The sequence below is a fragment of the Peromyscus californicus genome, unplaced genomic scaffold (genome assembly GCF_007827085.1).
Source record: "Peromyscus californicus insignis strain IS unplaced genomic scaffold, ASM782708v3 Scaffold_2__1_contigs__length_46816999, whole genome shotgun sequence".
NCBI classification, from domain to species: domain Eukaryota; kingdom Metazoa; phylum Chordata; class Mammalia; order Rodentia; family Cricetidae; genus Peromyscus; species Peromyscus californicus.
Window position 1 is genome coordinate 25801720 of NW_026294540.1, and position 14188 is coordinate 25815907.

The 14188-nt window shown below is 49.8% G+C and overlaps 1 protein-coding gene across 5 annotated transcripts in view; it reads right to left on the minus strand.

Moving 5' to 3' along the window:
- The window catches only part of Hip1 (huntingtin interacting protein 1), a 129790-nt gene that overhangs the window by 39754 nt on the left and 75848 nt on the right, over window positions 1-14188 (minus strand). For 4 of the 5 annotated variants that reach the window (XM_052753980.1, XM_052753979.1, XM_052753983.1 and 1 more), the window contains exons 2-7: window positions 10015-10078; window positions 7135-7277; window positions 5803-5859; window positions 3189-3269; window positions 977-1053; window positions 201-262 (exon numbers count right to left, since the gene is read on the minus strand). In XM_052753980.1, coding sequence (XP_052609940.1) covers window positions 201-262; window positions 977-1053; window positions 3189-3269; window positions 5803-5859; window positions 7135-7277; window positions 10015-10078 — 484 coding nt within the window. Of the gene's footprint in view, window positions 1-200; window positions 263-976; window positions 1054-3188; window positions 3270-5802; window positions 5860-7134; window positions 7278-10014; window positions 10079-10179; window positions 10275-14188 lie in introns of those variants that run through there. The other variant, XM_052753984.1, reaches the window with a different exon arrangement.

The following is a 14188-nucleotide window of genomic DNA, read 5'->3' on the forward strand; positions in this document are numbered from 1 at the left end:
GTAATCCCAACGCTCAGATGGTTGAGGGAGGACTGCTGTGAGTTCAAGGCCAACCCGTGCCACAGAGACTTTGTCTTTAACAAAACAAAAGAAGACGGACAAACCACAGGGCTGGGCCAGCTGGACCACACGGATCAGGCTGGGAATCAGGAGACTGAGTCCTAGGACAGCCCCGGTCAGCTAAGAGGGAAGGGACTCACCAGTCTGGAAGAGGTTCAGTTCGCACTCCAGGTAATCAAACATCTCCACTGTGAGCTGAAAACTGACACAGGAAGAAACAGAAATCAGAGTCTATAGCCCTGACTCTCCCTCAACGCCCCAACCCAATGCTGAGGATGAAATCCATGGCCTTGTACATGCTAAGCAAGCATGATGCTGCTAAGCCATGCCCCCAGCACCTCATTGGGGGATTCAAGGCAGATACTCTACCATTAAGGAGCCACGCCCCCAGCCCCTCACTGGGGCATTTTAGGCAAGTGCTCTATCACTGGGTCATACCCCAGCCCCTCACTAGGAGAGTCTAGGCAAGTGCTCTAATGCTGAGCCACACCCCCAGCCACCAAAGCCAGGTATTCACACCACCCCCATGCTCTGTCCTGCTTCCTCATCCTGAGGATTCCTGTGTGAGCACAGGTGCATTCTTTCATGCATAGACATACACCTCAGCTTCCTTCCAAGCATTATTATGAAAGTTATTTAAAGACTAAACCTCTCAAAATTCCACTGGGGAAAAGAAAGATGACAAGACTTGGTTTGGGGTTAGGAAGTGGAGACTAAGACAGAGAAGCCACAGTGAAATACGTCTGGGTAGGATTCCAAATGGACACGTGACCCTGGGGCCAAGTCACCCAGGGGACTTACTCCTCATCCCAGCCTCTGTCTCCTACCATCAGGGCCTCTCACTGTTGCCAGCAGCAAGAATTAAAATCACTAAAGCTTACTTCTCTACTGGGTCTGGAGCAGGATAGCCACTTACAAGTTGTTAACATCACTCTCTCCAGCTTCATCCAGCTGCCGGTCACTCATCTGAAGGTTGCCAGGGAACCTGGGATTCTGGAAGGGAATTTGGGTGAAGGAAGATAGAATGAAGCACAAGAGGGCTGAGGATGAAGCCTGGTGGGTGGAGCGTTCGGCTGACGATGTTACTCAAGGGATGGAGTGCTTGTTTGAGGACACAGCTTAGAAAGAGTAGTTCCCCCACAAGCACAAAGACCTGGGTTCAATCCTGGTACCTTGGAGTTCGGGGGAAAAGCCCCCATACAGCCCAGTGAGACCAGTGTGGACACAAGCTGCTAATATTAAGCACTATAGCAGGTCTTATGTCAACTACACCCTTTTGAGGGAGGCAGGACCCCTTAATGAGGCTCCCAACAAACAACACCTACTGCCCACTACCCACCATCGGAGCTGAAGGTCCCTCTCTTGCAACATGAGTTCTGGAACATTCTAAGCACGTCCTCCCAAGGAGCAATGAGACCCAGCATATGAGCATGTTCCCCAGTGGATCATCTGGAATCCCAGGGCAGCAGACACTCACTTATCCCTGGTCCTCTCTGAGTCCCACTCAATCTCCTCAGCCTTGGCAATGTACCAAAGCTGCTGCTGTGAGCCCATGGGAGTCCAGAAGAGACAGAACCTGATCTCAAGTATTTGTTTGTTTGTTTTGAGGCAGGGTCTCATGTAGCCCAAGTTGACCTGAAACTCACTATGCAGTTAAGGACAACTTCGAACTTCTGATCCTCCTGCCTCTGCCTCCTGAATGCTGGGATTAGATGTGTGCACACCATACTAGGTTTATGCAGCACTGGGGATCAAAACCAAGGCTTCGAGCATGCTAGGTAAGCACTCTCTGCCCATTTAGCTACATCTCCTCCTGGATTCAAGTGATCCTCCTGCCTCAGCTGCCGGAGTAGCCAAGACACCATAGGACATGGAAACAGACCACAGAAAGATAGGAGGTCATTGCATCAAGAGCCTCTAAATTGCCGGGCAGTGGTGGCCCGAGCCTTTAATCCCAGCACTTGGGAGGCAGAGCCAGGTGGATCTCTGTGAGTTCGAGGCCAGCCTGGTCTACAAAGTGAGTTCCAGGACAGGCACCAAAAACTACACAGAGAAACCCTGTCTCGAAAAACAAAACAAACAAACAAACAAACAAACAAAAGAGCCTCTAAATTCCAGAGCAAACACTTTACATGGAGCTAGAACAAGGCGAGACTCCATTTATTCTTGCTTTATCACCCCAAAAGTGTTCTTTATTTATAGATTTTTGGCTTGTTTGGACCTGAATTTGATACCTGGGGCTACATGGTAGAAAAGAACTAATTTCCCCCCTAAAACTTTAAAGAGTACATTTTATTTATTAATTATTTTTATCTTCCAAATGATTTCTTTAGATTTATTTTTATTTTATGTTTATGAGTGTTTTGCCTGCATGTATGCATGTACACCATGTGTACACTTGGTGCCCAGAGAGTGTAGAAAAGGCCACTGGATCCCCTAGAACTGCTGTGACAGATGGCTGTGAGCTGCCATGTGGGTGCTGGGAATTGAACCCTATTCCCCTCGAAAAAATAGCCTGTGCTCTTAACCTCTGAGCTATCTTTCCAGCCCTGAAAGAACTGACTCTTCTAAGTTGTCCTCTGACACCGGTCTCCTGAAATAAATAAAAGTATAATTCAAAGCAAGAAGACAAGATGGTACTGGATTGGTGGCTCAGCAGATAACAGCACCCCCACGGAAGCTCACAACTGTTTATAATGCTATTTCCAGAGGATCTGCTGCCCTCTTCTGGCCTCCTTGGGCACTGCATGCACATGATGCACATAATGTATATGGAGACCACACATATAAAATATAAATAAATTTTAAAACATATACATAAGTAAATGTTTGCCATTTTCCTCAGGAAACACCACCCACTGGATGATTGTTGTTATCCTCTTTGTGAAATGCAGAACAGAATGACCCCATGAACAGAGGTCAAAAGGTCACCCTGGGGTCCTTGACCACATTGTTCAATCAGTTGATTTCTCCCCTTACAGAGTTGGACTATAGCACCCCCACTTCTTGAGGTCCCAGACTGTGCTAATAAAGACCAAGAAGGGTCTAGAGGGAGGACTGGGGTTGGGAGGGCTTGGAGGAGGGATGGGGTGAGGGAGCGGGAGCCATGGAGAATGGAAGATGCTCACTTTGGTGTGGTACTCCATCCTCGTTCTCAGCAGTTTGAGGTAGATGCTGCATAGCTGTCCATACCCCTCACTCAGATGGCCCTTCGGGGAAGAAGAGAGGAAGCTGTATCAGTACTGAGGAAGAGCTCTCTCTGAAATCTTTTCCTTGGGCTGGCTGGTTGCTCAGTGGGTGAGGGCTCTCACTGCCAGGCTCAACAACCTGAGTCAATCCCCGGGACCCACACGATGGAAGGAGAAGACTGACTGCCACAGGCCAGGTGTCGTCTGTATGAGTGTTATGCCACTCATGTGCCCACACCCATCCCAACACATAAAATAAATACATTTTTTTTTTCTTTTCGGAGCTGAGGACCGAACCCAGGGCCGAGCAAGCGCTCTACCACTGAGCTAAATCCCCAACCCAAATAAATATAATTTTAAAAGGTAGGGCAGGAAGATAGATCAAAAGGGAAAGGAGTTTGCCACCAAGCCTGATGACCTCAGGATCCCACACAGTAGAGGAGAACCCCAATTCCTCCAGCCATGCTCGGTGGCATGCATGTACCCCTCCCCTACACACACACACACACACACACACACACACACACACACACACACACACACACTCTCACTCTCTAAAAAAATAAACAAACACTTAGAGTGTGTTCACTCCCAGCACTCCCATATGGAGGAAATCCTTGAGGATATTCAATTTGGATATTCAATTTCCTCCACCCAGGAAATGTGATGAAAAGAAGTAAAAATCAGCGCTGGGAAGGAGACCCAGCCAACACTCCCCAGGGGACCTTCCCAGAATTCATAAACCTCCAGCTGAGAGCTTAATTGAGAGCGGATCTCTAAGGAGGCAAACACAGGTTCTCTCCAGAGGGACCTGTCTTTGTTACTGACTTCAAAGAATTGTGTTCCCAGGAAAACTGAGTAGCTCCCAAGGAGAGGGGAAAAAAAAATAGCACAAAAGGAAAATGTGAAGAATAGCTAAGATTCACCAGAAATGCCAGATGGCCAAACAGATCTCTAAGGATTGATGATGAGATTATAAAAAGCAATACACGGTATGGGTCTCATTAATATAGCTCAACTATCTGCAAGGCGTAAGATCTTGTAAAGGGGGGCTGGAGCGATGTCTCGGCAGTCAGGAGTGGGTGCTGCTCTCGGAGAGGACCTGAGTTCAGTTCCTAGCTCACAATTCCCCGTAACTCTAGCTACAGTGAATATGACACCCTCTTTTGGCCTACATCAGCACCCCGCGCATACAGGACAAATAAATTTTTGTTTGTTTGTTTTTTGGTGTTTCAAGACAAGGTTTCTCTGTATAACGGTCCTGGCTGTCCTGGAACCCACTTTGTAGACCAGGCTGGCCTTGAACTCACTGAGATCCGCCTGGCTCTGCCTCCTGAGTGCTGGGATTAAAGGTGTGTGCCACCACTGCCTGGCTAAATAAAATATTTTAAAATAGTTATTGTAAAGGAAGTCAGGTGTGGCCCTGTACATTTGCAAGCCCAGGCTGAGGCAGTAGGATCTGGAATTGAAGGCCGGCCTGGGTTACAAAGTGAGACCCAATGAATCCATAGGAAAGCAAGGGATGAGATAAAAAGAACTTAAAAAAAGGTCTGGGGAGATGGCTCAGTTGTTAAGTAATTGTTGATCAAGTCTTGGGGCCCGGGCTGTATCTTCCAAATTCACAGTGCATGTTTGCAACCCCAGTGCTGGGGAGCAGAGGCAGGAGGATCCCCAGGGCTCACCAGACAACGGGCTTAACCTAATAGGTAAGCCACAGGTTCAGTGAGCTCCTGTCTCAAAAAACGAGGCGGACGGCTTGGTGTAGTGTGATGGCATTAGCCTTTAATCCCAGCCCTTGAGAGGCAGAGCTGAGAGGATCTCAGGGAATTCAAGGCCAGCCTGATCTATGTGGTGAGTTCTAGGACAGCCAAGACTAGGTAGAGAGATCCTGCTTCAAAAAACAAAAAAACCCCAAAAACCAACAAGGTGGATGGCTCCTGAAGAACACCACCTGTGGCTGACTCTGTGTGTGTGTGTGTGTGTGTGTGTGTGTGTGTGTGTGTGTGTGTGTGTGTATTCACACACAAATGCATATACTCCCACCTCCACACCCTCCCCCCACCCCCCCCCCCCCCCCCCCCCCCCCCCCACCCCCCCCCCCCCCCCCCCCCCCCCCGCCACGTTCTCACTGCATGCCTATAATCCCAGTACTCAGGAGGCTAAAGAAGGAGGATTACAAGTTCTAGGCTAGACTGGGCTATGTACAGAGACCTCAAACAAATAATAGATCTTTATTTTTTTTTAACCTTTTATTACTATGTGTATAGGTGCTTTGTGTGCATATAGGTCTGTGTACTACATGCATGGATGGCAGAGGAGGTCAGAAGAGGTCACTGGATCCCTGGAGTTATAGATGGTTGTGAGCCACCATGTGGTTGCTGGGAATTGAACTCTGGTCCTCTGGAAGAGCAGCCAGTGCTCTTAACTGCTGAGCCATCGCTCCAGCCCCCAAACAAAGAATTACAAGTGCAATGTATTGTGACCACAAAGGTCACAAGTAGAATGGCAAGTTCCTGTGGGGAGTAAGGGGTCCCGGGTGTGTCTCCACACTCACCCACATCCTGCTCATGTCGCTTAATTCATTTTTGTATCTCAGAGAGTCTTTGAGCACCTAGAAAAGAAGAGAAGAACCATGAGAGGAGTCATGGGTGGCCAGAGACCAGTCTACCTGGGCCTGGGGTGGGGAAGAGACCCATGAGAAGGGATGTACCCACCTCCTATGGGAAATCATGACAAGTGGTATGGCAGTAGCCAGCAGCCTCTTGTTTCACAGTGTGTGTGTGTGTGTGTGTGTGTGTGTGTGTGTGTGTGTGTGTGCGCAGGGGCCACAGCATACATGTGGAGAGCAGTGGACAACTTTCAGAAATCAGTCTCTCCTCCCACCTTGGGCTCCTAGGATTATCTCGCTGGCCTGACAGTCGCTTTTGACAGGGGACAGGAGAGATGAACGGGGCACTTCCATATTCTGTATTACAACGACACTTGTGCTGCATACGGCGGGAAGCAGTCAGTACATACACGATGTTCCCGGCCTCCACACAGACACGGTTGGAGTGTACCACCGTGTCTGGCCCAAGTGTCTCCAGGACAGGTTGATACCAGCAGACACTAACCCAAGTATTTCGATGAACATTTGAGCCCAGACATCCGCAGAACGAGAGAAGAACGCAAGGGATGATACCGAGAGAGGCACAAACATCCGAAGTGGGATGTTTTGACCAAAAATATGGCTGGTCACCTGCCCAAAGGGGCAAGGCTGAACCCTGAGAAGACTGACAGCCTTTGTCTCCACCCCCTTCTCCCTATAGAATTTGCCAGCTTAAGATGAGCTAGGACATGGTCTTCTCCAAATGCTGGCTCTCTGAATAAAATAGCTTTAACGATTCAATTCCTGGGAGGTGGAGAGATGGCTCAGTGGTTAAGAGCACTGGCTGCTCTTTCTGAGGGCCTGGGTTCAATTCCCAGCACCTACATGGCAGCTCACAACTGTCCGTAACTCCAGTTCCAGGGGATCTGACACCCTCACAATGCATATTTAAAAAAAAAATCTATTTCTAGAGCTGGAGAGATGACTTGGCAGTTAAGGGTGTTTTGCAGTTCTTGCAGAGAGAACCCCAGTTCGTTTCCCAGCACCCACACTGGGCGGCTCACAACATCCTGCAATTCCAGCTCCAGGAGATCTGACACCCTCTTTCGGCCTCCTCAGGCACCTGGACACGTGGCATACACTCACGTAGACACACACATATAAATAAAAATGTTATCTTTAAAGCCTCAATTCCCGGCTCTGCTCACTGGCGTCTGTCGCCCGCAGCAGAAACGGAAATCGGGTTCACGTTCCGCACATGCGCCGCCGTCGGCCTCCCCTGCTGCCCCAGGGACTCACGTTTGGATGTCCGTCTCGGAGGAGCTTGTGGAAGACGTGGCAGAACTTCCAGCACAGCATGGCGTTGCTGGACAGAGGCAATCGGTTGACCACAGACCAAAACGTCTGCGCGCCTTTCTCATGGTGGGTGCCCAGGATGCACGGTGAAGGGAGTCAAGGAAAAGCAAGGGCCTGGTGGGTGGTGCTGGCAAGGAGCGGGGGCCCTGCTCACTGCTGGGACCCCACAATTCCACATGCTTGCCCTGGCAGTTTGGAGGCTAGGGGTATTGGAATACCTTGTTCTCTACTTTATAACAGTTTCCTCTCAAAAGGAACTGTCTTTTTTTTTCCCCAAAAAAACAGGGTTTCTCTGTGCAGTTTTGGTGCCTTTCCTGGATCTCTCTCTGTAGCCCAGGCTGGCCTCGAACTCAGAGATCTGCCTGGCTCTGCCTCCCAGGTGCTGGGATTAAAGGTATACACCACCACCACCCAGCTAGAACTGTCTTTTTAAAAATTACATTCATGTATTATTATGTGTGTGTGCATGTATATATGTGTGGGAACTCATATACCCAGGTACATGTGTAGAAAGGGCAGCTTGTTGAAGTCAGTTCCACACGGGGTCTCGAGGATTGAACTCAGGTCCTCAGGCTTGATGGCAAGCTCCTTCACAACTGCTGAGCCATCTTACTGGCCCCTCCCATGTCTTTCTGAGACTGGGTCAACATTTAAGTAGCCCAGGTTGTCCTGGAAGTAGTATGTTAATAGAGGATGACCTTGAACTTCTGATCCACCTCCAGACTTCTGGGGTTACAGGTGTGCAGGACCACACCTGTTTTATGTGACGCTGCTGGCTGGGACTGAGGGCTTGGTGCATGTCAGGTAAGCACTCTCCCAGCTGAGCCACACTCCCAGCCCCCCTGCCCTTTGTTTGTATTAATGAGATAGAGTCTCATTCTGTAGCCCAGGCTAGCCTCCAACTCCTGGCAATCACCCTGCTTCATCCTCCCAGTGGCCGAGGTTATAGGCATGTGTCACCATGGTCCCCAGAAATGGAAGTGTGTTCAGAGGGGAAGTCCCTTCGTCATCTGCACATGTGGCTCGGGGCCAGGGGTAGTCTTGGATGCTCTCTGGGTCAGCCAGATGTAGGACTCTTGGGACCATTGCCACCATCTTTTTAAAAATAATTTATTTATTTGTATTTCATCTACATCAATGTTTTGCCTGCATGGATGTCTGTGTGAGGGTGTCGGATCCCCTGGAACTGGAGTTAAAGACAGTTGTGAGCTGCCATGTGGGTGCTGGGAATTGAACCCGGGTCCTTTGGAAGAGCAGCCAGTGCTCTTAACCGCTGAGCCATCTCTCCAGCCCGTTGCCACGGTGCTAACACGTGGTTTCCTCTTTCACTTTTGTTTGCTTGTGGTCCTTATTCATGTGTCTGCCACGCCTGTGTGAGCGTGAGTGTAGTGTGCCACAGTACATGTGAGGATGTTGAAAGACAACCTTGAAGACAGGCTTCCTTCGCCCACTGTGGATTCTAAGAACCAGACTCGGGATGCCAGTCTTGACCAGCTTTGGCCTGCTGAGCCAGCTCAGGAAGCTTTCTTACACGTTATTAAAGTGAGGGGTAGGAGCTGGGCCTGGCGGCACACACCTAGAATCCCAGCGGGATCTTGAGACAGGAGAATCCCAAGTTTGAGGCCGACTTGTAGGACACAATGAAGCCCTGTCTCAAAACCGCCACCATCAAAACCATCAAAAAACAAGTAGACACAGGAGAGACGGCTCAGTGGTTAAGAGCACCAGCTGCTCCTCTAGGACTCTGGTTCGATTCCCAGCACCCACACAACAGCTCACAACTGTCTGTAACTCCAGTTCCAGGGAATCCAACGCCCTCTTCTGGCCACTGTGTACACTGCAAGCACGTGGTGCACAGACATAGATACAGGCAAACACCTACACACATAATAAACAAACAAGCAACTTAAAATTTTAACTGTAGCTCAGCTGGTGAAGAATCTGCCTAGTATGCACGAAGCCCTGGGTTTCACCCCAGCACTGCATAAAAACTGAGCATGACGGTACAGGCCTGTGAGATCCCAGAACTCAGGAAGTCAGCAGCTCAAGGTTACCCTCAGCTAGACAGTGAATTTTAGGCCAGCTTGGGCTACATGAGACCCTGTCTCAAAATAAGTCTAACCAACTCACATGAATGAAATAAATAAAAAGGGAAGGACATGACAGCTCCTAGGTGTGATGGAGGAGAAAGTTTATTGTAGGTACGTGGGAGAGCATAGCCAGAGGCAGGGACATCTGGGAGAGTCCAGAGTGAACATGACCAGACTGAGCCATGTGAGGAGAGGGGGAGGGGAGAAGGGAGAGGGGAGTACCAAACCAAGAGGCCAGGAGGGTGAAGAATAGATGAGCTGAAAGGCCGGGCAACCAGAATGGTCGGGTTATATAGACAAGAGCCTCTGGGGGAAGGGCAGTCCAGCCTCAGGGCTGGAGAGTTTAGGGTAGGGGGTGGGGTGTGCCAGCCAGGACCCTGTAACAGGTAGGGACTGAAGGATGCTGGGAGAACCTGGCAGCCAGGTCAGCTTTGGTATGCTAATGGACACCTCAATTAGCCATTTGTCCTGGGTTGAAAACTTAATATAACTAACTAAATAAATAGAAAGGCCTGGCTGGATGGCCTCCTTGGACCTCGCCAGGCTGGAGTTTCTGAGACTAGTGTTCTCTGGGTCCTCAGTTCTACCGGAAGTGGCTTCCATCTGCAGGCTCCTGTCCCTGGCAAGGGTTAGTCTTCCTGTAGCCAAGCAAGAAGCCTCCTCCTGACCCCGGTTCCCACTATTTGACCCCCTTCCAGAGTTGGCCTCCCAAGGATCGCATCCAAAAGGATATTCCTGGCATGTTTTTCCTTCACGGCCACTTCCTGCGTATTAATGGCCTTATTGACGCTGACGGTCTGCAAAAACAAGATGGGGGAGGGCAAGGGGGTGGAATAAATAAGCCTCTGAAAGTGGCTGAGACCCTCCCGACTTCCCACTCCTTCTTCTCCCCTCTCACCCCATGACCCTTGGGGTTTCTGACCGCCCCAAGACCATCCAGGGCCCTCTAGATCCTCTGCCGGTACCCAGCTTGGGAGGAGGGAGGGGGCAGCGGTGGGCAGCTCTCCCAGACCAGCTGTCCCAGGCTGTCCCAAGGGAGCAGGCTTTGCTGCCTGGCATTGGCTGTACCCAGCTGCTGCACCCGCCTGCTACGCGCCGGCTTGGCACAACAGCATGGTAATTAAGGGGCCACACAAAGGAAGGCTTTTTCATCCCCAGGGAAACATTATCCCTCAGAGTACAAGAGGAAGAGATGCTGATGTCGGGAGCTGAGACCAGTCAGCCACCCCTCTGCCGCTTCTAAACCTTCCCACCGAGGGCTGGCGAGGGGGCTCAGCGGGTACAGTCGGAGTGTTGTTTCCAGGACCCCCATGAAGATGGACGAGGGGATCCCAATCCACAAAAGTGTTCTCTGACCTCCACACAAGAGCTGTGGCAAGTACTTTCCCCCGAAATAATAAACAAAACAAAACTTCCATGAGCTTTCCTTGGCCCTCCATCCACCCTTGGCCATTTTCCAACTGGAGGGCAAATCCCCTTTCCTGCCTTAATTACATGGAAAAACACGAAATTATTCCTTTCCTGTTGCTTTCAAATTCATGACTCTCATGCTAATTTTAACACAGCCCATAGACACGTGAATAATGTGCACAATTGTTAAATGGTATCATTTATCTGGTAGACTATTGTGTTGTTGACATTTTTGAAAAGGTTTATTATTTTTTAAAATTATGTGTATGTATGTATGTATGTATGTATCTGACTGTGTACATACATGAGTGTAGGTGCTGGAAGAGGCCAGGGGCATTGGAGCTAGGGTTGTGAGCCGCCTGATGTGGGCACTGGGAACTGAACTCCGATATTCTGCAACAACGGTATGCGCTCTTAACCCCTGAGCCACTACTGTAGCCTCTGTATTTATTTATTTAGTGCACTGTGTGTGTGTGTGTGTGTGTGTGTGTGTGTGTGTGTGTGTGTATGCCTGCCTGCCGAGGTGTATACACACACACACACACACACACACACACACACACACACACACACGGAGGTCTGAGAACAACCTGGGTGAGTTGATTCTTTCCTTTCACCATGTGTGAGCCGTGAGCCGGGGATCAAGCTCAGAGCACAGGCTGGGCTCAACAACCCCCCCCCCCCCCCGCCCCCAGTCACAGAACCAGGTGCTGACTCTATTTATCTGTCTATTTATTTTGAGGCAGAGTTTCACTAAGCTGCCTAAAACTTTCCATTCTCCTGCCTCAGCCTCCTGGTTGTTGGGATTTTTCCCTTTAAAAAAATATTACCCAGGCCAGGCAGTGGTGGCACACACCTTTAATCCCAGCACTCCGGAGGCAGAAGCAGGTGGATCTCTGTGACTGTGAAGCCAGCCTGGTCTACAGAGTGAGATCCAGGACAGCTAGAGTTATACAGAAACCCTGTCTCAAAAGACCGAAAAAAAAAATTACTGGGGGGTGGGGGGGACCTGGAGAGATGGCTTAGCAGTTAGGAGCACCTGCTGCTTTTGCAGAGGACCCAAGCTCAGTTCCCAGAACCCACATCAGGGAGCTCACAACCTCCTCTAACTCCAGCTCCAAGGGATCTGATGCCCTCTGCTGGACTCTGAGTACATCTGCACATACACTGCGCGCACAAACACACACACAAACACACACACACACACACACACACACACGCACGCACGCACACGCACTCATACACACTGTACTAAAGGTCTTAAGTCTGCCATTATTTTATATTTTTTTATTTAAGAATTTAATGTGTATGGGTGTTTTCTCCACATGTACGTCTGTGCACCTGTGTGTGCACTGCCTGAAGAGGCCACAAGGGGGCATCAGATTCCTTGAACTGGAGTTACAGATGGTTGTGTGCTACTATGTGGGTGCTGGGAATTGAACCAGGGTCCTCTGGCAGAACAGCCAGTGCTCTTAACCACTGAACCACCCCTCCATCCCCAACATAGGGTTTTCACATGCCCTTTTCTCTATACTTGGTTTTCTCACTGGAAAATATTGACATTTTCCAAGCAGAATGCAAAACTCCTTCTTCCTTTTTTCTTGTCCCTTGGTACCTGGGGTTGAACTAGGGCCTTGCGCATGTTAGGCGGGTAGTCTACCACTGAGCCATATCCCCAGCCCTCCCTGTTTTGCTTTTAGATTTTTGAGGCAAAGTCTTACTAAGTTGGCAGGCTTTGAATAAACTCTATACCCCAGATGACTATTAATCTAAGACCTCCCCCAACTCTACCACTGCCTCAGCTTCTTATAGTAGATGGGATTACAGGCATGTACCACCAGGTCTAGCTCCACATATTCATGTTAACTGATGCTTTTAATTAATTAATTAGGCTTCTTTGAGACAGGGTTTCTCTGTGTACTCCTGGCTGTCTTGGAACTAGTTCTGTAGACCAGGCTGGCCACAAACTCAGAGATCTGCCTGCCTCTTCCTCTCAAATGCTGGGATTAAAGGTGTGCACCACCACCATCCAGCCAATGTTTTCAAGGAGTGAGAATACAAAGTCAAAATATTTTGTTTGGAGCTACAGAGTTGGCTTAGTGGTTAAGAGCACTTGTTCTTACAGAGGACCCAAGTTCAATTCCCACCACCAACAAGTTGTCTTACAACCATCTGTAACACCGGTTCCAAGGGATCTGATGGCCTTTTCTGTCTCTGTGGGTACCAAGAGCACACACAACGCACAGACATACAGGTAGACAAAACATCCATACACGTAAAAATCTTTATTTTTTTTTTAAGTTTTGTTTGTCTAAATTATCCCTTTCATTATGGAAGCACTCAAACATACATAAATGCATTCTGGACTAGCCTACCTCAAACTTGGTATATAACCAAGAATGACCCTGAACTACTGATCCTCCCAAACTCCACCTCCTGAGTGTCTCCTGCACTGATTCTGAATGGTGTTGGGACCCCAGACTTGAAGCGCACTAGGCAAGTGCGCACTCACTGAGCTCCACCCCAACCCATGAAAACGTCCCTTTCAGAAGTGGGAGAGGAAGTGGTACACAGTGCCGTATCTATAATCCTAACACTTTGGAAGCAGAGATGGGAGAATCTCTCGATCTTCAGAGCCATCCTCAGCTCCCTAGGGCACTCAAGGCCAGCCTGGGCTACCTGGGATCTTACCTCAAAACAAATAAATTAAAAAGAAGGTGTGACGGTTGGGGGTTTCTTCTTCAGTTACAACCTGCAGATCCGCCACTCAGCTCCCGCCAACCACTGACCCCTCACTCAGCTCCTGCCAACCACTGACCCCTCATTCCCTCGATAGTTGTGAAGCAAATCACTGCCAGACTCTCGATCTTTTTACCCGTCAATCACCTCTCTGGGTGACTGTGAGAAAGACTCCCGGGTTAAAGCTAGATGCGGTCCCCACCACGTGGGAGAGGATCGTAGCTGTAAGGACAATGCCACGGATGCTGGGGACCCCCAGAAGGCTCTTGAGCAGGGCAGGGGCTTGCCGCAAATGAGCTGATTTTCTTGCCTCCATTCCTTGGCTCCAGCACAACTAAAAAAGACCTGGTCTGGCACCGAGTTTGGGGAGGAAGCCGGCCAGGTTTTGTTGTTTTTCTTATTCCTGTGACAAAATACCTAACTCAAGCGGCACGAGGGAGAAAGGGTGGATTATGGCTCACAGTCGGAGGGTACCGGCCATCATGGCCGGGAAGACTCGGCGGCAGGAGCGTGAGGCCGCTGGTCACGTGGCACCCACAGTCAGGAAGCAGAGAGAGAGATTGGACGCTGGTGTCCAGATCACCCCGCCAACCCCACCCCCAGACAGGGTCTCTCTGTGCAGCCCTGGCTGTCCTGGATCTCGCTCTATAGACCAGGCTGGCCTCAAACTCAAAGATCCACCTGTCTCTGCCTCCTGAGTGCTGGCGTTAGAGGTGTGTGCTGCCACCCCCCTCCTCCAGTACCCCCCGGGCAGCTCA